At 42.4% G+C, this 21,785-nt stretch overlaps 1 protein-coding gene across 1 annotated transcript in view; it reads left to right on the top strand.

The window, feature by feature from the left end:
• csnk1e (casein kinase 1, epsilon) overlaps positions 1 to 17,802 on the top strand; it is a 45,929-nt gene extending 28,127 nt beyond the window's left edge. The window contains exons 10-11 of the mRNA XM_084322844.1: positions 15,933 to 15,998; positions 17,379 to 17,802. Of these exons, the coding sequence (XP_084178970.1) occupies positions 15,933 to 15,965 (33 nt within the window). The 3' untranslated portion in view covers positions 15,966 to 15,998; positions 17,379 to 17,802. The remainder of the gene's footprint in view (positions 1 to 15,932; positions 15,999 to 17,378) is intronic.
• The last annotated feature ends 3,983 nt before the right edge of the window (positions 17,803 to 21,785 follow it).

The raw sequence follows: 21,785 nt of genomic DNA, 5'->3' as shown, positions 1-21,785 counted from the left end.
ATCACCTGGATGTAAAATCTGAGGCTGCTCCCTAGAGAATAAATGGAGCACTGACTTTATGGAGCCCTAAATTATTAGGTTTAATTCTCACACATTGGTTCTGAAACATGTATGTATCCGGCTGAAATTAAAATTTGAAACCTGAGAGTGCTGGTCCGGCTTCCTGCTTTATTCTACATTAATTCTCACACCGAAATTAGGTTTATATTCTTGTATTACTAACAGGTCTGAACCAGAATTTAAACCTCATTTTGATGGCCGAAGAACAAAACCTCCTATCTGCATAAATAAAGTCTGGAAAGACCTCCTATCTGCACTTTGCGAGGCACTAAAACCTGGTCGGTATTGTTAACACATAACATAGTAATATAGTCCAAAGACAGTGTAGGCTATTGTATTGGGTATCCTTAAAAAATAGCACTAAACAACACAAAAACAACACTTTCTCAAAAATTTGAATTCTTATCAATTTGGGAGTAAGAGCTCACGCAGGACTTCCGTTTTGCGACGTTCTGGTGAGCAGCCACATGAAAGAGCTCCCGGTCAATGAATATCAAAAAAGGAAGTAAAACAATTCAAAACGAAATAAAAAGTGAAGATTCGAGGACAAAAGAAAGAAGGAAGAATGAACATGAAGACAAATGAAAGAAAAGCAACCCCAGATGAAGTAAATACACAGATGGAAAAGACTCAACACGAGGCAATGATGCAACAGGTAGAACAAGCTAGCAGGACGCTGAATGTCAATGCAGAGAAGCTACAGGCTAACATACAAACTAGCTTACAAGCTAACATAGAGGTTAACCAGGCCACCACGCAGATTGGATTAGGAGCAATGCGGAGCATACAATGTAACACTGAAAAATCCAACGGAGGTGGCAATGAAGCGTCGGAGCTATGTAGAAATAAAGAAAATTCAGAAAAAGAAAGGAACCAGGTCCCAACAACTCGCAGGAGGCGGCGAGGGACACGGCGCGGAGAGGATGGAAGGTGCCGGGAGGGGAAGGAGAGAGGCCTACGCAGAGGATGGAGAGGGCGCTCAGGTGGACCAGAACCGAGAGACGAGGACGAGGAGAGGAGGACGGGAGGAGGAAAAGAGGGGACCTGAACCGATTCAAAGCAGATCAACTATGAAGAACAACAAAGGGACACGAGAAAGGGGCATGAAGGGCCACGGTGATCCAAGGAAAGATACAAGACAAAATCAATATGGAAGAGTACCCAATACAAACATACACACGGGGGACCTGGGGATGAGAATAGATGCAACAGAGGAAAGATAATTTAGTTACCCCAAGAAGTATAAAACTATGACACCAGAATTTGGAATAATTAACACTATGATTTACAATACACACGTTATAGACAAACGATTTGAAATTAATTTTAAAAAGGGACACGCTGATTAGGAAACATATTGGGGAATAATACACGATGGACTGGTATGAAGGAACTACAGGATTACACGTGACACACAATACAAATGAACATGAGCATAAGAAAGACAAATTCAGAACATTGACCGGGAGCTCTGAGGCCATCCACAGAACGAATGTTGGACTTATATAGTGCGCACTTTGCCACTAGGGGGAGCCCTCTCACTAGGAGAGCCATTACTCCTCACCCTTCCAACGGGGAACAGAGGGATACGATTAAGATCCTCTAACACCACGGGAGCGCCAAATGTTGTCTTTTGTCTTTGAGTTGAGTTATGTTAGAATAGCAGATGCTTTAAATGTGCACATGGACATTTGTGAAGGACAAGAATTAAAAAAAAAAATTGGACAAGAATAGAGGCTTGGAGAATATCCATTGGGGATATCTCCGTCACTAGGGGGGGGGGCTTCTCCCTAGGAGAGCTGATTCCCCTCCAAACCGCCAACGGGGGCAAAAAGTGCTAACCATATAGTTTATTTTATTTTCATTTCAGTTTTATTTTTTCATAAATGTATATAGTGATATCGGTGACATGGGAGGTACAGAAGTGGGCAGGCTGAGTTCAGTGGGGGGGAATGTCGGGGGGAGGGGCCATCGTTCCGGTGGTTCGACCCGGAAGAGGGGGGCCTTGCGCGTTGTGGGATCGGTATGGGTGGGGTGGGGTTTCCTGGGGCCCTCGGCTGCCGTGGCCTGGGCGGTCTGGTCACCGGGCCGGGGGGGCACCGGGCTTGGGGGTCGCGGGGCCATTGAGGCGTGGTGCTTTGGCCTTCTGCGGGCCTGGGCTTGGGGTTCTCGTGGGCCGGGGGCCTGGCGGTCGGGGCGGGGGCGAGTGGGGGCTCTGGGTGCTCGGCTCCGCGCATGGTGGGCCAGGATGTGGGAGTGTTCTGTTTCTCGGGGAGGAGGGCGGGAGGGAGGGGTTTCTCTTATGGGGGTCAGAGCGGCTTAGCCCAGTGGGGTCTTGTGTGTTGCGGGGTCGGTGTGCGTGGGGTGGGGCTCTCGTGACATGGGAGGTAGCAGGCTTGGCTCGGTGGGGGGGAGTCTCCTTCCCTCCCCTCTACTGGGTCTGGCCCAATTAATTCAAGGGACCCGTGTCACTGGGGGACCGGCTTCACGCATATCGGCCTGGGATATGGGGGAGTTCTACGGGTTTAGCTCAGGGGGGGGAATGTCGGGGGGGGGGGGCATCGTTTCCGCGGTTTGGCCTGGGAGAGTGGGGTCTTGTATGTTGTGGGGTCGTTGTGCGTGGGGTGGGGTGCTTGGTGACATGGGAGGTAGCGGGCTTGGCTCGGTGGGGGGTAGTACCACCCCTCGCTCCTCTACTGAGCCTGGCCCAATTAAATTCAAGGGACCCGTGTCGCTGAGTGCTCGGCCCCGCGTGGGACGGACCTGGGATGTGGGGGATCCCTATTTCTAGGGGTGGATGGCGGGAGGGGGGGGTCCCTCTTATGGGGGTCTGGGAGGCTGAACACAGCCGTATTTAAGGGGCCCATGTTGGTGTATTGTTGTGTTATTGATGTCATTGTAAGTGTTGTCTGGGTGTTGTGTGTCTGTGTAAAAAAAAAAAGAAAAAAAAAAAAAAAAGCTCACGCAAACATTGTATGGCCTCACAGAGTCAGAGCCCCGTTCATTGTCTATGGAGCAGCCCCTACACATGATCACATCGCAAGTTTGAGGGTTCTCCCTTTGGTTTCTAGTGTTAGGAGAGTGTGTTGTACAGTATGTTCGCAAATATTGAATGGACTGTCCCGGGGCACAGGAAGAACATAATGTGAATTCATAAAATGGATGACATTCCTTTTTGAGGAAGTTACATTCTTGCTGCAGTGCTACCCTAATAACTTAGATCAAACAATCTGCTCGGCGTAGATCTGTTTACTCATCAGTTTCTGATGTGCTGAACATTCAGCTCTAGGCCAGTGGTTCTCAACTCTTAGTCCTCTGAGACGTCTCATGTTACTATTCTATCAGGTATCTTATCTAATTGCATTCGCCTCGGGTCCCAGATCTAACTAGTCCCTGATTAGTCTAATAATACACTCTCCTTAATGAATAATAGCAGGCTACCCGAATGAAAGCCAGGAAGTCTGTTTAAATCATTCAAAACTGCATTTCACGGCATTCACCATCTGCGTCACACACATCGCCATGAAACAATCCAGGCACAAAAGAGACCTAAAGGAAGCTCTGCCGATTTGAGGATACCGTTGTCCATTTAGTGTCAGGTGTCAGGAAGTCCTACCATTGAGCAAACATAGCTGGTTAGACAGGCTATATGCTATATAACATTGAGCAAACATAGCTGGTTAGACAGACCATATGCTATATATATAACATTGAGCAAACATAGCTGGTTAGACAGGCTATAGGCTATATATTTCAGATTAATCTTCTACAGTTGCAATGTACCGCGATGAGAGAAAGATAATTTGCACAATAGATTTATTGAACAAAATAGTGTGCAAAGTTTTTGCTAGTTGTAGTGAATATATATATATTTTTTAAGGAAGGCCGTCTACTGAGAGTTTGTTAAATCCCCTTTAAACTGGAATTATGGGTACAAGAAATCGGTCTGGAAAAACAGGATGGAAAACATAAACATACTGCAGCTTATTTTATACCAAATGTTCATGTTTTTTTTTGACAAATCTTCCAGATAAAGTCACTTCAGTCATGCTGAAACGTGCCCCCTCAAATCAGATTGTGTGGCCAAAACAGATCCCTATTAAGCAGTGTTGTGGAAGTTACTCTGAAAGCATTGTTTTGGAAGCTGCTGTACCAATTACTTCACACTGGAAGAAATTGAACTACAGCAAAGCTACCCTCGGGAGAAATGTAGTTTGGTTAACTTGGAAAAAGTAGTTCAAGCTACTTTATTTAGAGAGAAAAAATAATTAAAAAGTAAGGGTACATCTGCAATTTAATTCAAAAGTATAACATATAACAAAAGATGACATGACTGTAAAGTGACATGATTGTAAAAGAAAATGCAGCTCAATTGAAAGTAGAAACTGAGTGCATAGTGTTTATGAGGGCCGACGTTCCACTCTACTGGTTAAAATTACTTACTCGTGAGTAGTACGTTCATTGATAACGAAAAATAATAGGGCGGCTACGTGGTGCAGTGGGCAAGGCGCTCACCACGAATACTGGAGACGCTGGGTTCGCCTGTTCGAGCCCAGCGCTCCACATTGCTTTCAGTTTAGCTGGTCGTCCGTACTAATACACATTGGCAGTATTAGGGGGTGGGAAACTGATGGGTGGGGATCGGGCGTTGTGGACAGCGACTCCTACAGGTCGGTTGGTGCGCCTGCACAGTAGAATCAGGAAGTGATGGGGGCGGCGCCCCTCCAAAGCGCAGACCCCTGACGCTGAAAGATCGCGCCGCGCAGGTGAAAAGATGCGACTGCTGTTACCTCGAGTATCGGAGGGGACTTGTGCTATGTATGACTTAGTCCACATTGCAGCCGGCTTGTGGGAGGCAAGAAACAGCGTTCGTGACAGGGGAGGGTTGAATTGGATGATACGAAATTGGGATGGGAGAAAAATAGAAAAATGGGAGAAAAAGTGGATAAAAAAAAAAGAGAAGAATCCCACCTCTGGAACCTGCATGACCCTCGCTGACCTGAATCCAACCTGAACCTCAATCCCCTAAATCCCTAAATATTCACGTCACTACTACAAGGTAAGAAAACTGTATTTTCCCAGTCTCCAAAATCACCGCCGACTCGACACATGAAAATTCCTCCACACTGGAAAGCCGTAAATCCACTTGCCGGCTCTTTCCACAGCAAACCGGAAGGCTTGGCACCTTGGTTGAGAAATGCAGGCTTCAGTCTTGGTTTTTTTTTTTGTATTTTTTTTTTTTTTATTATTTTTTAAACAAACATATAAACAAACATGACAACACACGATAAGATACACAAGCATTAGTTGACAGTGCACATCCAATGAAATCACATTTTAGTTAATTGTCATATATACTGTAGGATATACCCTTAATACCTGTTATCTAAAAACCTACACACATATGCTCCAGCTCGTACCCCCCCCTCCCGGACCCCCCATTGGATAATCCATCCATTTTCCCTCGCTCCTAACCAGACATTACCATTATATGCTAGCTTTTATTTTCTCCACCACTTCTAACCACAATGTCATTTTGGATTCATTGAGACCCAAAATTCTTGCTGTAGATATTTCTTGATAGATCACATCGAGATATGTAATAATCCAGACCTTTCGGCATATTTTTTCCGGTTGGAACCATCGTGATGCTATCAGCTTTTTAGCCACTGTGATACCCGATAAAACCAATCTCTTTAGCTGTGGATGTACTGCACACTCAAAAACATCATTCAGCAGTAATACAGAGGGGTGTACAGGTATATTCCAAGTTACGAGATTTGATAATTGCTGGGTCACCTCTTTCCAGAATATCTTAACTGGTGCATGTGCATAAATGTCCCCTCGTCCCCATTTGTACATAGAGAGCATTTGGAGTCTTGTATAAGACCCATTTTTTTCAGTCTTATAGGAGTCAAGTATGTCCTGTGAATATAGTTAAGATTGATTTGTTGGGGGTGCTCCAGTAGCACACCATGTTACCGCGCTGCGTCGCGGGACTCCGTGCTGCGTCACGGATCTGGTTGACTCCGAGTTCGATTCCCGGACTCGCCGTCATTTGCCGAATGTCTCCCCCTGCTCTCTCTCCCGTTTCACCCTACAACTGTCGGTCATGCTTGACCAAAAAAGCGATAAACGCTAAAAAATAAAGTTAAAAAAAAAAAGATTGATTTGTTGATGGTCCGGGTTCCTTGATGTGAGTCGAACATTTGCCCAGGCTTCTTGCCAATCAAAATCACTTTCCAGGTCTGGTATATCCCTCCTCCAGACGGAGTCTAGGTGGAGGGTTTCATATGAGGACGTTAGTAATTGATGATAAAAATCTGAAACAAAACCTCTTGATGTCTCTCTTTCATAGAAGAATTTGTGGTATCTGTGGTGTTCAATTGGTTTCGTTAATGGAACACCTTGAGTCTTCAAACATAACAATAACTGTAAGTAAAAAAGATGTGTGGACTTGGTGAGATTACATTTCTTCTGTATTTCTTCATATCTACAGAAACCCTGTTTGTTAAAAACATCCCCTAATGAGTGTATGCCTTGCTTTTCCCATATAGGGAATCTTATAGGTCGTTTTTCAATCAAGAGTGCATTATTATTGAATAAGGGACTCGGGAGTATGATTGTGCCATTTATGTGGGTTCGGATATTTTTTTTGTGTTTCACGCCATATCCGGATCGCATGAGTAATTATGGGGCCAAATTTCCGTTCACAATGCTTGATTGGTAGTTTAGTGTATGCTATGTCCTTCAGTCTATGTGGGGCTACTATGTTTTCTTCTAATTTTCTCCAGGATACTAATGCTTGGGGATCAAACCATGTTGTCAATGGTCTTAATGTGTACGCCTTAAAATAGTGGAAAAAATCTGGAAATGCCATGCCACCGTCTGCTTTATTTCTCTGTGCGGTGGATCTTTTTATACGTGGTGGTTTGTTATTCCAAATAAATTTGTATGTGGAGGAGTGTAATCTTTTCCAGTAACCCTCTGGAGGGGGTAACGGTAGCATTGAACTGAAGAAGTTGATTCTAGGTAGTACGTCCATTTTAACTATTGATATCCGTGCCTGTACTGAGTTTTTAAGTTTTGCCCACCTATCAAGGTCGTCTTTGATTTTGTTTTGGATTTTTGTGTAATTGTGCTTCACCGTTTGTCTTATGGTGGGGAATATTTCCACTCCCAAGCATCTAAAATGTTTTACCATAGGTATCTCTCCTGGGAGGGTTATATCTTTTTTTGCAGGGGTGTTAAGTGGAAGGAAAGCCGACTTCGGCCAATTTATCTTGAATCCCGATAAATCTCCAAAGTTCTCAATCAACTTGAGCAGATGAGGCAGTGTGGTGTTGGGGTTTTGCATGAACAGTATTACGTCGTCCGCATATAAACTAATTTTATGTTGTGTGCCCTTGATTACGATTGGTTGTATGGATTGGGATTGTCTTATATATTGTGCTAAAGGTTCTAATGATAGATCGAATAGTCCGGGACTAAGAGGGCAACCCTGTCTAGCTGAGTGTGATACCTGAAATATTCCGGAGGTGATTATACCTGTAGTAATCATGGCCGATGGGTCTTTGTATACTACTTTAATCATATCAATGAAACCTTTACCTAACCCCATCTTCTCTAATACTGCCCATAGATACGACCATTCCAGCCTGTCAAAAGCTTTCATTGCATCCAGGGACAGCATCGCCTTAGGTATGGTGTCGTCCTTGTCGGCATCTAGTACGTGCAGTATTCGTCTTATGTTATCAGTGATCAGGCGGCCTCTTATGAAGCCAGTTTGGTCCGGATGAACTAAAGACGTCATATGCTTTTGTAATCTGATGGCTAATACCTTAGAGTACAGTTTGATATTGGTTCCGAGGAGGCTTAAGGGTCTGTAACTACAGCACTCGGTGGGGTCTTTGTCTTTTTTGAGAAGGACTGTTATGAGTGCAATATTGTCGTTTTTATGGAAGTTCCCCTCCTTGACTGAGTATAAGATCATATTTAGTAATAAGGGTCCAATTATGTCCCAACAAGAAAGGTACATTTCTGGTGGGATACCGTCTCTTCCAGGAGCCTTACCACTTTGCATTTCAGATATGGCCTTCTTGAGTTCCTCTAGTGTGATCGGTGTTTCTAACTGTTTAGCGTCATCCTCTGAAAGTTTAGGGAGAATAATTTGATTAAGATATGTGTCCATTTTGTTTTGATCGAAGGTCGTTTCTGATTTATATAAGTCGGAGTAGAATTCTTTGAATGTATCGTTTATTTTTTCAGGGTCTGTTTCAAGTACTTGTTGTGCTCTAATGGTAGTTATATCTGCAAATTTTGCATTAATTCTTAATCGCATGGCTAATAGGTGACTAGGTTTAGAACCTTGGGAGTACTGCTGTTGTCTTGTGCTACGTATTTGTATTTCCGATAGGGATGCTCGATATTGGCTTTTTTACCGATACCGATATTCCGATATTGTCCAACTCTTAATTTCCGATACCGATATCAACCGATATCAACCGATACCGATATATGCAGGGTTTCCCCGTCCAAAAAACTGAATAATTTCAGGTAACTAATAATTTCACTGGATATATATATAACAAATATTGTTATTGTTTTTTTTTGTTTTTAAACCGATACCGATATTTTCCGATATCACATTTTACTGCCGATATCGGCCGATAATATCGGTCGGCCGATAATATCGGACATCCCTAATTTCCGATTGTTGTCTGTATATGGCATTGATCTCTTTTTTTAGTACCTTAACTTGATTTTCTAGTGGAGTTGAGTTGTTGTATTTTAAAGAATTAAATAACGTTGAGTAAAGCGTTTCCAGTTCAGCCAGTTTTGTGTATCGATTCTTGCGCATTTTGGAGGAAAAGCTATCAGTGAAATCCTTGATCATTCCCTTTACCGACATCCATATTATTCTGGGGTCTTGCACCGAGTTTGCATTCTCCCGTAGGAATACTATAAGAGCTTCTTTGAGTTGTGTAATGAATTCCTTGTTATTAAGCAGCATCGAGTTAAATCGCCATCTTGGGGCTCGGGAAGATAGTATACCAAATGTTCCTTTTAGGAGTAAATAACAGTGATCTGATAGTGCATTGGGTATCATTTCCACTTCATAGTTATCAAATAGTCTCGGGGATGCAAAGACATAATCTATTCTGGATAATGTGTTATGTCTCGCAGATCGACAAGAGTACTTTCGGGTTGTGGGATTGAGTGATCGCCATAAGTCATTTACACCTGTAATCTTCGACCAATCCTTTAATGCATTAGATGAATTCTTTTGTTTGCTGGAAAAGGCGAGGTACGATTTGTCCATCCTAGGATTCCAAATGGCATTAAAATCCGCACCTATTATAAATGAGTAATCGGGAAGGTCTAACATTGCTTTGGTTAGTGTAGTGAAGAAACCCTCTTCGTACAAATTTGGGGCATATACCGCTGCCAACGCTATTTTCCTGTTCTTGTGTACAATCATAGCTATAGTTATACGACCATCTGCATCAGACCATACTCCCTTTAATTCAATATTCAACTTACATCTAACGACTATGGCTACACCTCGAGTTCTCGTACCAAAAGAAGAGTGACTAATATTATGATATGTGTTGTCCGCTAACGTATCTATGTCTTTCTCTAGAATGTGCGTTTCACTTAGCAGAGCAACGTCCACCTGTTCTTTTTTCATCAGTGTGAGCACGCTTTTGCGTTTGTGTTGGTTATTTAGTCCCCCAGTGTTCCAGATCATTATATTCAAACTAGCCATAATCTATACATGTTGTGTAGTTAAGCATTACATCACGCGCAGGTGTGGTTTGTGAACAATAAACCATGCCTAGGGGTGGTCGTTAGACCCCCCTAGGCATGGTTTATTGTTCACAAATCACGACTGCAAGTGGTGTAAAGCTTTTATACAACTGCCACATTCATCCAACCTTATTTCTATACAATAAACACACATTAATCGAAGATTTATTGAAAAAACCATCAGCCAGAAAAAGTTGTTCCCACAACTACAAAAAAGACAATTTGCCTCCATGTGGAAGCAGATCGGAAGTGCATCCAACCAACTAACACATCCAACTGTGTATTATTGGAATGATTGAGAGAAGTTGCCTCATGTGGAAGCAGCTTGAAGTGCATCCAACCAACTAACACATCCAACTGTGTATTATTGGAATGATTGATTGAAAATTTTATTACCAGATGCAGAATGGGTACAATACAGTACGGCTCAATACACACAATTGTTAAGGGAATGCAGACCTACTTCCCATAGAACTTCATTCTTAGATGCTTCTATAGAAAGTAGGTAAAACAAATTAAAAAGTTTTCTTTGCCCTATAGGAAAAAAACGTTTTCTTCGCCCTATTTTTTTATTTATTTTTTTAAACCTACTGTAGAGGGCCTAAACTTAACCAGTTGGAAACCAAGCGTACAGTAATAAAATTAGCAATCAATCAATCAATCAACTCAATAGGCCATGCTCACTTAGAACAGCGCAGCACCCAGCTCTCTCTCAGTCTGACTATCCCCCGCGTTGCAGACAGGAGTGTGTGTGTGTGTGTGTGTGTGTGTGTGTGTGTGTGGGGGGGGGGGGGGGTGTGTGTGGCGGTGGGTGGAGACTAGAGCTAGCGCTGACAGTCAGAGAGAAGGAAAAAGAAATTGAAAAAAAAAATGCAAATTAATCAATCAAATCGCGATTTTTCTTTTGTTCTAGAATGACTCAAGACCCATCAATTACATCATCCAACATTGTTTAAAGGACTAACACATTCGCAGTGACAGAATCGCTTCATATTTAGTCGTTATGGCGCTATCAACATATCCATTTGTTGTCCGCGATCTTGTTTTCTCCCGGAGTGAGCCGGCGGAGTGATATGTGATTCTGTTGTGGGCGGGTCCTGAGCCCAGGACCGTGGATTGTTGCCAATAAAGACGTGTAAATGGACTGTTTCAGCCAATCAGAATCGAGAAATTTGCATGCCGTTGTATAATTATTGGTAATGCTTCTGGAGTGCGAGGCAACAATAGATATACATCCAACTAGTGAGGTCCCGTTGAGAGCCGAGCTTAAAAACATACATATATACAAATAAAAATCCCCTTTCCCCCCCTCCCATCGAGAGTCGTACAGGATTGTGTCCCATAGACACGTCCTACACTTATGACTCCCTCCCTTAGGCCACCGGATTACCCAAATTGAGCTTTGTAATCCTATTCTTCCTATGCTAATTGCCATAGGATCTAAAACTTTCATTCTAATTCGATAGAATGTCGCTTTTGGTCTTGCGCCTTTCCATTAATGTACTAACAATAGTTTGAAAAATGAAAAATATACCTTCATTAATATTTGAACCTTCTACTAACTTATGTAGGAAACATCAGAAAAAAGGAAAAGAGTGGAGATAAATACTAACACCTTAAAATGAGAAAAAATAACAATGAAAGATAAAAAATAAAAAAAGGAGTGAGAACTAAAATAAAACTCATCTGAGAAAAACAGATGGAATAAAATTGAGTAAAGAGAAAAAAGAGAAAAACAGAGACTTTTAGAGCTACATTGTGCAAATCTCTAAATCAGTGGAGTAATTATTTAAAATATTAGAATAACCTTGTTGTGCTTATACATTTAGATGTGGCTAATGTCTTTTTATTTTTTTTAAAGCCTTATTAACACTTTGAGTGCCACTCACGAGATTTCTCGGGTTTTTAATAGTGACGTAGAATGCCACTCACAAGATTTCTCTGATTTTTTTTTTCTTTTTTTTTGCGATCTGAAAAATTATTGCATCACCCGAGCCTACCCGAGTATAGCCGAGCTGCGCCGGTGATCACTGTGGAAAAAAGCGCCCCCCTGTCGTCTCCGTATAATGCACGTATAATATTGATCATCTAGCGTTTATTTGAAAACGATTCATAAAAAGGCAGACGAATATCAACGTTGTGGAATATTCCACTAAAAGACGATTTTCATAGAATGCTCCAGAATGAGCTGTTTTTTATATCAAAACGGGGGCTTTTCTAACTGCTCTGAAACGGAAACGACGCGATAAAAAAACAATCTGCCTTCACAGCACTGACTGGAAAATAGTCTTTGATAATGCGATGGGCAAATTAGACACATAGCCATAATTTAAAACATAGATTAGGCGATTTTAACGTTAACATTGGCGCCGATGGTGGCATTCAAGCGGTAAAACGGAAAACCAGGCGTGGCGCTCAAAGTGTTAAAGCCTTATTAAACTTCAGTCCTTGAATCCTATGCTTATTCACACCGGATGTAAGTGTTAAATTTACAGGCCTTCGTTGAAGGGGTGCATTATATTCTAGAAGGTTGTAGAATACTGGTAAATATGTAAACACTGCTGTATGATCCAGAATGATCTTCCTACCCAGGGGTCATGACCTTCTAGTATTTTCCGGGATATTCCTTTGTGTCCCTGAGCAGTCAAGAGAGGAGCCCAGAATGTTCCAGAATATTCATAATGTCAATGTTGGATTATTGTCTCCACAGAGACCAGAAGACTGTAAATATAATGCCTTACGAGCCATATTAAACATCTTGTGCCTTATTGTTGCCTGCGTGCATATCATCTGTTACTTTTGTTGAGCCGTGGTAAAGTAATTCTAATAAAATTACTAAAATACAAAGAAATAGAGAGATGAGTAAGCTTATCTGATTCGAGCCAGTGTTGCGTCCTGCCCGGGGGGACCTGATCCATGTAGCTTCATGTATTCTTCGGCGGCTTTAGGCGTGCGTATTCCCTGTCTAATACCGTCTTTTCCCATGATCGATAATAGTGCCGGGTAGTTAAGAATTGGCCTGAAACCACTCTTGAACATTCTCTGCATCACATCCTTGTAGGGGAAACGCTGAGCGATGGCCTCCTTACATAGATCTTCGTAGATAGCTATTGAATTTTCACCATATTTCAGTTTCCCCCTTTGATTGCGCGCTGCTCTAATGATGGCGTCTCTTATTACCGTCTTATGCAGGGTGACAATGATAACTCTCGGACCGTTACCTCTTTGGCCTCGTATACCGACTCTGTAACATTGGTCCACTGTCGGCGCTGTGGGAAGGTTGTTATTACCTAAAATATCTACTAACACTGTTGGAAAGCTGTCGTCTGTGCATTTGACTGATTCATCCAGTCCCACGATGCGGATATTATTTCGCCTGTAGTAACGTTGGGTCTCGAGGTGCCTCTCCATTGCTTTCTCTTTGACTTCTTGTATTTTCTTCCGACATTCTTCCTCCACCTGTTTTATCCCCGTCGATAATTCGTTGAGGTTCTTCTTGTTCACTTGGACCCTCTGTGTAATTTCTATCACCGTATTCTCCACTGCCGTGATTCGCCCGGACTGTGCAGCGGCTGCTTCCATAACCAGTTCGAATTTAGCATCGATGTGTGCTTTTTGACAGGTTTTTTTTCTTGGTTGTTGAGTCCATCCGTTCAGTCCTTGGCTACACACCCTGTTCTTCTTCTTCTTCTTCTTCTTTTGAATTTCCGGCAGATTAGACGCATCGTGGCGTATTACTGCCCTCCGCACTTCTTTTGATGATCTCTTCTTCTTCTTCTTCTTCTTCTTCTTTCTTGGCGTATTTCTTCCCTCCTCATTTCTTATACTACACTAGTGGTGTTCCATCTTTAGGCCTCTTCAACTCACACTTTCTCCTTCTTCTCTGCTCCTCTTGCCTGTCCAATACTAATACATACACTAACGCTATATCCTCTGGTACAACTCTGAAGCATGCAGAAATGTCAGCACTGCCTCTGTGATCAACTGGTGGTTCTCATTATCCATGCCAAAGAATGATTTAAGAGAGAAGGAAGATACTCCCAGCTCTACCAGACTTTTATAAAAGATTTCCCTCTCTTTCCTATACCTTTCACATTTTAGGAAGACATGCCCGACAGTTTCAGTCTCTCCACATTCACACACCCCATCTGGATGTTTGCCCACAATGAACAAGCTACTGTTCAACCCACAGTGCCCCAGCCTCAGTCTACACATCTTCACCCTATCACTCCTTGACCCATATCCCTCCACCTTGATCTTGACCCGAGGCTGCAGAGAGAAATAGTGCCTTCCCTTGGTCCCCCTTTCCCACTCATCCTGCCACTCAGCCTCAACTCCTTTCTTTATCTTATCTCTGAGTTCTACTCTTCCCATTGAAATACCTATCTCTTCCTCCCTTCCCAGGCTCTGTTTGGCAAGGGAGTCAGCCATCTCATTCCCCGCAATCCCAGCGTGTCCCGGGACCCAACAAAACTCCACTGACCAGCCTGCCTTCGCAATCCTATATAAAACCAACATTATTTCCTGAATGAGATCAGGGCGAGCTTTAGACCCACCTGCACTCAGAGCCATCAGTGCAGCAGCCGAGTCAGAGCATATAATCACCTGGCTTGGTCCCACTTCCTCCACCCACCACAATGCCCAGAGGATGGCAAGCAACTCTGTCACAAATACTGAGCTGCCATCGGATATTCTTTGTCCCTTACCGATCCCTAACCAAGGCACCCACCACCCAAATCCTGCCCTCCCACTTTCAGGATCCACAGAGCCATCAGTGTACACCTCCAGAGCCCCTGATTCCAGAAGGAACCTCTCTATTTCCTCCACAATCTCGCCCTTATCCTCCTCCTTCAAGAACCTAAGTTCAATGACTCGATCAGGCAATAGCCAAAATGGCACTGATAGCCACCGAGTGTGCTCCGCCACTCCCCCCTGACGCAGTCTCAACTTCCTGGCCCACTGATCAATACTGCCCAAAAAAGGTTTATACTTATCCCCATCTCCTGAAAGTAAACACCTAGCTGGGAAGGACAGACTTGTCCCACTCAATTTTGCCCAGTACTGTAGCCCTAACTTTACTCTCCTCAGGTTTAGGGGCAACTCCCCCATTTCCACCAATAGTGCTGAAGCAGGGGTGGTCTTAAAAGCTCCACAGCAGATTCTCAAAGCCTTGCACTGAAGCACATCCAGCTTTCGCAAATTAAACTTGGCCGCAGAGCCGTACACATAACAACCATAATCAATTGTTGACCTGATCATCGCCTGGTATATCATGCACGTGGTCAGAATTGTGGACTATATATATAGAGACAAAAATGTTCTAGAATGTTAGGTTATGACATCATACGGTGACATCACGAATGTTCTAGAATGTTCGGTTATGACATCATACGGTGACATCACGAATGTTCCAGAACGTTCTATCATGACGTCATACTGTGACATCACAAATGTTCTAGAATATTCTATTATGACAAATAAGACGGTTCAATGACTTTATCTAAATCCAATCAATATTCCTAATGCCGTTTCAATGTAAGGTTATAAAAATAAACATATAAACATTCATACAATACAATAACCTAAATATATCCTCACTTCAATAGCTGTGCCAGATTGCAAACCTGTAAAACAGTTTTTCTTTTAGATGATCTTGAACTGGCCCCTTTTCCCCACCATTTAGGCCTATGAACTTTACATTAAAATGGTCTCATCTGTCAGCTTAGAGAGCTTGGTCAAGGGAGGTTTCACACAAGAGAGGACAGGCAGTGGTAAAATAAATAAATAATAATAATAACAATAATAATAATAATGATAGTAATAATAGAATACTTTTTTTTCTAATCCTGCTGCCAAAATTGTAGTTCCAATAGTTCACTACTGTTTTAAGAATTGTAAAGGATAGGCAAAAATAAGCATGTGCTTCAGCCTATTCCTTTTTTCAGCCTATTCCATCTCTACGCTACTCAACCTCTGCTCTGCTCTACTCTACTCTACTCTGCGCTACTCTAACACTGAATCCTCTCCTTCCCTTCCCCCTCTCTTCTGTTTGACCCCTTCAGGTCAGCGTGCCATTTGAACACCTGGCGAAGTGAGATCCTATTGGCTGGACTGTTGGACACTGGCAGGTACGGACATGTCCAGCAGACACAGACAACCACACACACAGCATGCTTCTAGAGCATTCCATGTCAACCTGGCCTCATAATCTCATAATCTCACACATATCCAAAAACTCTAAACAGTTTTGCACACATCCATTTAGTTTGACAGCTATCGAGTAAATTAGTTTGAATGTGACCACCAGTGATGTCATTGGGGACACTGAATCCTTGTGTTGTGTTAATTACAGCACCGTAGATGAAATAATAGTAATACCTTGTCTTATAGGGACTGCTACCTTGTCATTTCATGGTGCAGTAATCAACACAACACAAGGATTCAGTGTCCCCGATGACATCACTGGTGGCCATAATTAAACTAATTGACTCTCAATAGCTGTCAAACTAAATTAATGTGTGTAAAACTGTTCAGAGTTTTGGGATATGTGTGAGATTATGTGGAAAATAAATCAGCATTGTTGTTGTTTTTGGTGAAGAGCCTCTTTCAAATACTGTGACACAGGGCGGCAGCATCTGTTTACAGTTACATTTACATTTAGTCATTTAGCTGACGCTTTTATCCAAACACAACAAGTCTGTTCCGTTTCAACCAGGAGAAACCCGTTTTTCATGATGAATCAACAGCAGGGGTAAGTACTTGAGTAATTGTACTTCGTTACAATACTTAGGTACTGTTTTGGGGGATTTGTACTTTACTCAAGTATTATTAGGTTTCTATACTTGTACTTTTACTCAATTACATTTCAGAGAAAAAAAACATACTTTTTACTCCTTACATTTAAAATGCAGACCTACAAAGTACAAAGTACAAATCTTGCAGGTCCAACCATTTTAATTAGTATATTTGTTTCTCTGGCCCAACTAATGTTAACGTTATTAATCCTGCGGCCGCACTTTATTTAAAAACAGCCAATCAAATCCCCATCAATGGAAAATTAACCCGCCCATACCCATGCTGATTGGTCCTTGTGCAAGACTAGAAATGATGATGCATGCATGCATGATGTCTGCTTGGTTTCATTCAAGCCTTGCCTAAACACCAGCTGATGATTTCACTCATTGGCTCACTAACTCACCTGGTGCAATGTGTAGTTATAATGAAAACTTGGCCCACGATGGAATGAGTTTGAGACCCCTGGTCTATCCCTTGCAATAAAAAATAAAAAAAAGTTTGTACTTTTACTTTCTAGTACTTAAGTACATTTCAAAGTAGAAACGTTTTGACTTTTACTCAAGTGTGTTTTTAGCCAGATACTCTGACTTTTACTTGAATAGGATTTTAAGACGGTACCCATACTTTCACTTAAGTATCATTTCTGGGTACTTTTTACACCCCTGATCAACAGTGATGTGTTTTCTCTCCCTTGTCTCCTCTGCTTCCAGCAGCAGCTGCAGGGGATCCTATACCCCCTCAAGTACTTTTCAAATTGTCGGATGAAAAACACGAATGAATGGAGCAACAGAGGAGAAGAAAGAGAGGAAGGAGAGAGAGGAAGAGGAAAGTAGGAGGGGCCTGTGAACCGGGAATGAAAGTGTAAGTGTGCCTGTCAGTATGCGAGGAGACCCCTGCTGACTGGAAGCGGACAATGGAAAGATAACGTCATGAAACTGGAAAACTGAGGGAGAGAGAGAGAAAGAGAGTGAGAGAGAGAGAGAGACAAACTCTTGGCCGAAAGTGGTTTATGCTTTTCAGACGCTTGTGGCTGTGGCCGGGGATAGAAAAAAGAGACTTAAAATCTTGTCCAGGCCTTCCTTCGCTCTTATTCACCAGTCCATCTACTCAGAGGCTCGACTTGCAAAAAAAAATTAATAAAAATGAAGCACGCCCACGTGCGGAGAAAAAAAAAGAAGAAGGAAAAAAAGGACTAATTCTGGTTATTCTATCACTGGTTTATATTGCTACGGTGATACTGTCTGGATTACACATGTTCTACTACGTTTAAAACATAAAGGTCTCAACTGTCAACCGCAAACTTTCGAAGAGCTACATCCGCTGCTTACGGTGTCCATAATTATAAATGGCTATGGGATAATAACACGACATGTGTGAGAGGACCTGCAGGAAGAAAAATAACAACAAGGTTCAATGTATTCAGGCTGAACAGAGACCGTATGGGGGGGGGGGGGGGGGGGGGGGGGAGATAGATACAAAAAGGTAGAATGTATATTTTGCTTGGGTCTAATAGAGAAGAGCCGGGGGAATGAATGGTATTGAGTTTGCAGCAGGTGTTGCTGTGAGAGAGAGAGAGAGAGAGAGAGAGAGAGAGAGAGAGAGAGAGAGAGAGAGAGAGAGAGAGAGAGAGAGAGGTGTAACTGCATCTCGTCAGTATCCGTCTGTGTCTGTCGGTGTCTTATCGTCTTTCCACTCTTAGTTTGACCTTCCCTTTGTGTTTAGCTATAGGTTTGACCAAGAGTCCAAGGAGAGGAGAGGGAGGGAGGGAGGGAGGGAGGGAGGGAGGGAGGGAGGGAGGGAGGGAGGGAGGGAGGGAAGGAGAGAAAAGGAGGGATGACAGGTGAGAGATGGGCTATCACCCATTCTCTCACTGTCTTGACCGTCCACTCACCACGACGCATTGTGGACCATTATGGTCCACCAGTTATGAGGAGGAGACTTCCCAGTGACATAATCCTTCCGTAGTTGGGTTACTCAACAACACACAGTGTAATCGCAATCTGCGAGAGACAGGGTCCGGCGAGGTTCTCCCTCCTCATAACGCAGATTGAGGACAGCAGGGATTGTGTCCCGTTAAATGTTAACTGAGATTTTGTTTAACCAGAGGTGTGGAGACAGATGTCCTCTAGCGGACGGGGGAATTAGGAACATTCACAGCGCAGACAAGAGAACAAAGCTATTTATTTCATAAACCGGTAAAGTCGGCTGTTGTGTTTTGAGTGTCAACTATTTCAACACGGGAGAAACGCAAGCGGTAGAAGGACGGTTTGTATTCTATATTGAGCCTTAAATTTTACTTGATACTCCAAACCTACAAGGAAGATACAGAATGGCTAGCTACTGGAGCTAAACATGTCTAATGTTATGTTTATTTGTTCTTTCTTTCTTTCTTTCTTTCTTTCTTTCTTTCTTTCTTTCTTTCTTTCTTTCTTTCTTTCTTTCTTTCTTTCTTTCTTTCTTTCTTTCTTTCTTTCTTTCTTTCTTTCTTTCTTTCTTTCTTTCTTATATGTAATGTGTGTAAATACCAGTTTGTATTTACACACATTAACAAGTCTAATGTTATGTTTATTCTTTCTTTCTTTTTTTCTTTCTTTCTTTCTTTCTTTCTTTCTTTCTTTCTTTCTTTCTTTCTTTCTTTCTTTCTTTCTTTCTTTCTTTCTTTCTTTCTTTCTTTCTTTCTTTCTTTCTTCTTTCTTTCTTTCTTTCTTTCTTTCTTTCTTTCTTTCTTTCTTTCTTACATGTAATGTGTGTAAATACCATTTTGTGTAAAGCCAAAATGTGATAGATTGTTCTGAAGATGTCAGGAGAGATGATGATGTTCTTCTTACCTCTGGAGGGCGTGGTAGGGGTGGTGGGGGGCAGTGTGTGTGAGGGGGGGGGGGTCACGTTTCAATGGCCAAAGGTCTTCAGTATCAGGCCCGGGTCAAATTGTTATGGAAATGTCTTCAACTACTTTGAGAGTTTGCAACGTTTCGGTAAGGGTTTGGGACTTTTTGGAACCCGTTCATTCTGGGTTTCCGTTGTGTCAGGCCATCATGGAGATTAATTTCTTACGGTATTTTGGCCCTGGACTGCTTAGTGTGGACAGTAATTATGAGATGGATGTCACTGATGGGATAGGGCTGTCTGTGGATGCACTGATGTCTTGTACATTTCTTTATCATGCTTAGACTTTATTACTATGATATTTGTGTATATTTTATGAATCAATAAAGATATGCACAACTTAGACTGCGTACGAATCTATCTGTGTGTGTGCGTGTGTGTGTGTGTGTGTGCGTGCGTGCGTGTGTGTTGGGGGGTGGTGGGCACTGGGCAGTGCACTTGACTGTAGTGATGTGTCGGTCGTGAACGAGCCGGCTCTTTGAAGTGAACGACGGGAGCCACACGTGATTGGTCAATAATATTTGTGGCGGTGTCTGTGTATCCACACTGAGCAGGAGGGGGTTACAGACACAGACAGCACACTGAGCAGGAGGGGAGGGGTTACAGACACACACAGCACAGTGAGCACATGAGCAGTAAGAGAGAACATGCGCGACAGACAGAGACATTGAGACAACACACTGGAAATGTGAGAAAAGGTGAGAACATTTGTGACAGCATCATTCAGTACACCACCACAACCAACTAGACCTACAACCCAGAGCTCTATGAGCCAGTTTTTGCAAAAGGCTCTGACACAATTTTTTTTAGCACTCTGCTTCATGTTGAGTATGTAAATAAAGCTATATAAATGATAAACATTTGATATAATTTATGTTTTTTACATTAGTAATTCATTTTACACATAATTCTACATACTTTTTGGTAATAAATTAATTTAAGCAACAACAAATCTGAGGAGCTGAGGGGCTGCTTGGGAGCAGCCGAGCCAAAAGAACCGGCTCTCTAAAAAGAGACGGAATTGATTGATTGATTGATTGATTGAAAACTTTATTAACTTTATCAATACAAACAACTGCTAAGAGGATGCAGACCAGAAAAATACTTTCGTCTTGTTTACATCAGGGTCCCCCATTTTCAATTCATCAAGACATTTATGACATACAAGACATACAAATATACAGTACTGTGTGAGAAAAAAGAGATCATTCAATCTATGTTGTTTACTCTATCTGTTCAGTACTGCTCAGCACTGTTTCAAGATGCACACTGACCTCTTCTTTTTCTTCTTCTTTAGAATTTCCGGCAGTGTAGACGCATCGTGGCATATTACTGCCCTCCGCAGTTCTTTTGATGAGCTTCTTCTTCTTCTTTCTTCTTTTGAATTTCCCGCAGGCGTGAGAATTGTTGAATATATAGATACACAAATGTTCTAGAATGTTTGGTTATGACATCATACTGTGACATCACAAATGTTATAGAATGTTTGATTATGACATCATACTGTGACATCACAAATGTTAGAGACAATTACTAACAGCTAAAAAACAAGGAGCTAAACCAAACACTATTTTAACTGATAAGTGTCTCTGCTGCTGTATAACCAATACCTGGTGCCAGAGGTCACTAGTACATGGCACACCGTAGGAGGACGGTCTTTACCACCGCCTCATGCAGCTTCTTGGAGAAGACAGACCTTAGTGATAGGTCTATCTAAAATGGTCGTCTTCGTCTTGACACGACCCAGCGCACCGTGCTGGTCAGGAAGCGTGTAGCATAATGACAAGCAAGCAGTGCAAAAATGCGGAAGCATTCGTCACCGCACGCCACTACGGTAAAGCGCCTTTCTTTTCAGGCCCGCTTTGGGAGCTGTCGCGCGGAAATAGGCTGTCTATTGCCATTCTCTTTGACAAACTCTAACCTTAACCAGCTCCTTAACAGCGCCTAAACTTAACCGTTCTAACCTTAACCAACTCCGAAACAATGCCTAACCTTAACCTTAACCTTAACCATGCCTAACCTTAACCATAGAAAGAATATTGCCATTCTCTTTGACAAACTCTAACCTTAACCAGCTCCTTAACAGCGCCTAAACTTAACCGTTCTAACCTTAACCAACTCCGAAACAATGCCTAACCTTAACCTTAACCTTAACCATGCCTAACCTTAACCATAGAAAGAATATTGCCATTCTCTTTGACAAACTCTAACCTTAACCAGCTCCTTAACAGCGC

Source organism: Notolepis coatsorum, assembly GCF_963971535.1.
Source record: "Notolepis coatsorum genome assembly, chromosome: 10".
Classification (NCBI taxonomy): Eukaryota; Metazoa; Chordata; class Actinopteri; order Aulopiformes; family Paralepididae; genus Notolepis; species Notolepis coatsorum.
The sequence above is the reverse complement of the archived record's forward strand: the minus strand, read 5'-3'. Positions and strand labels throughout refer to the sequence as shown.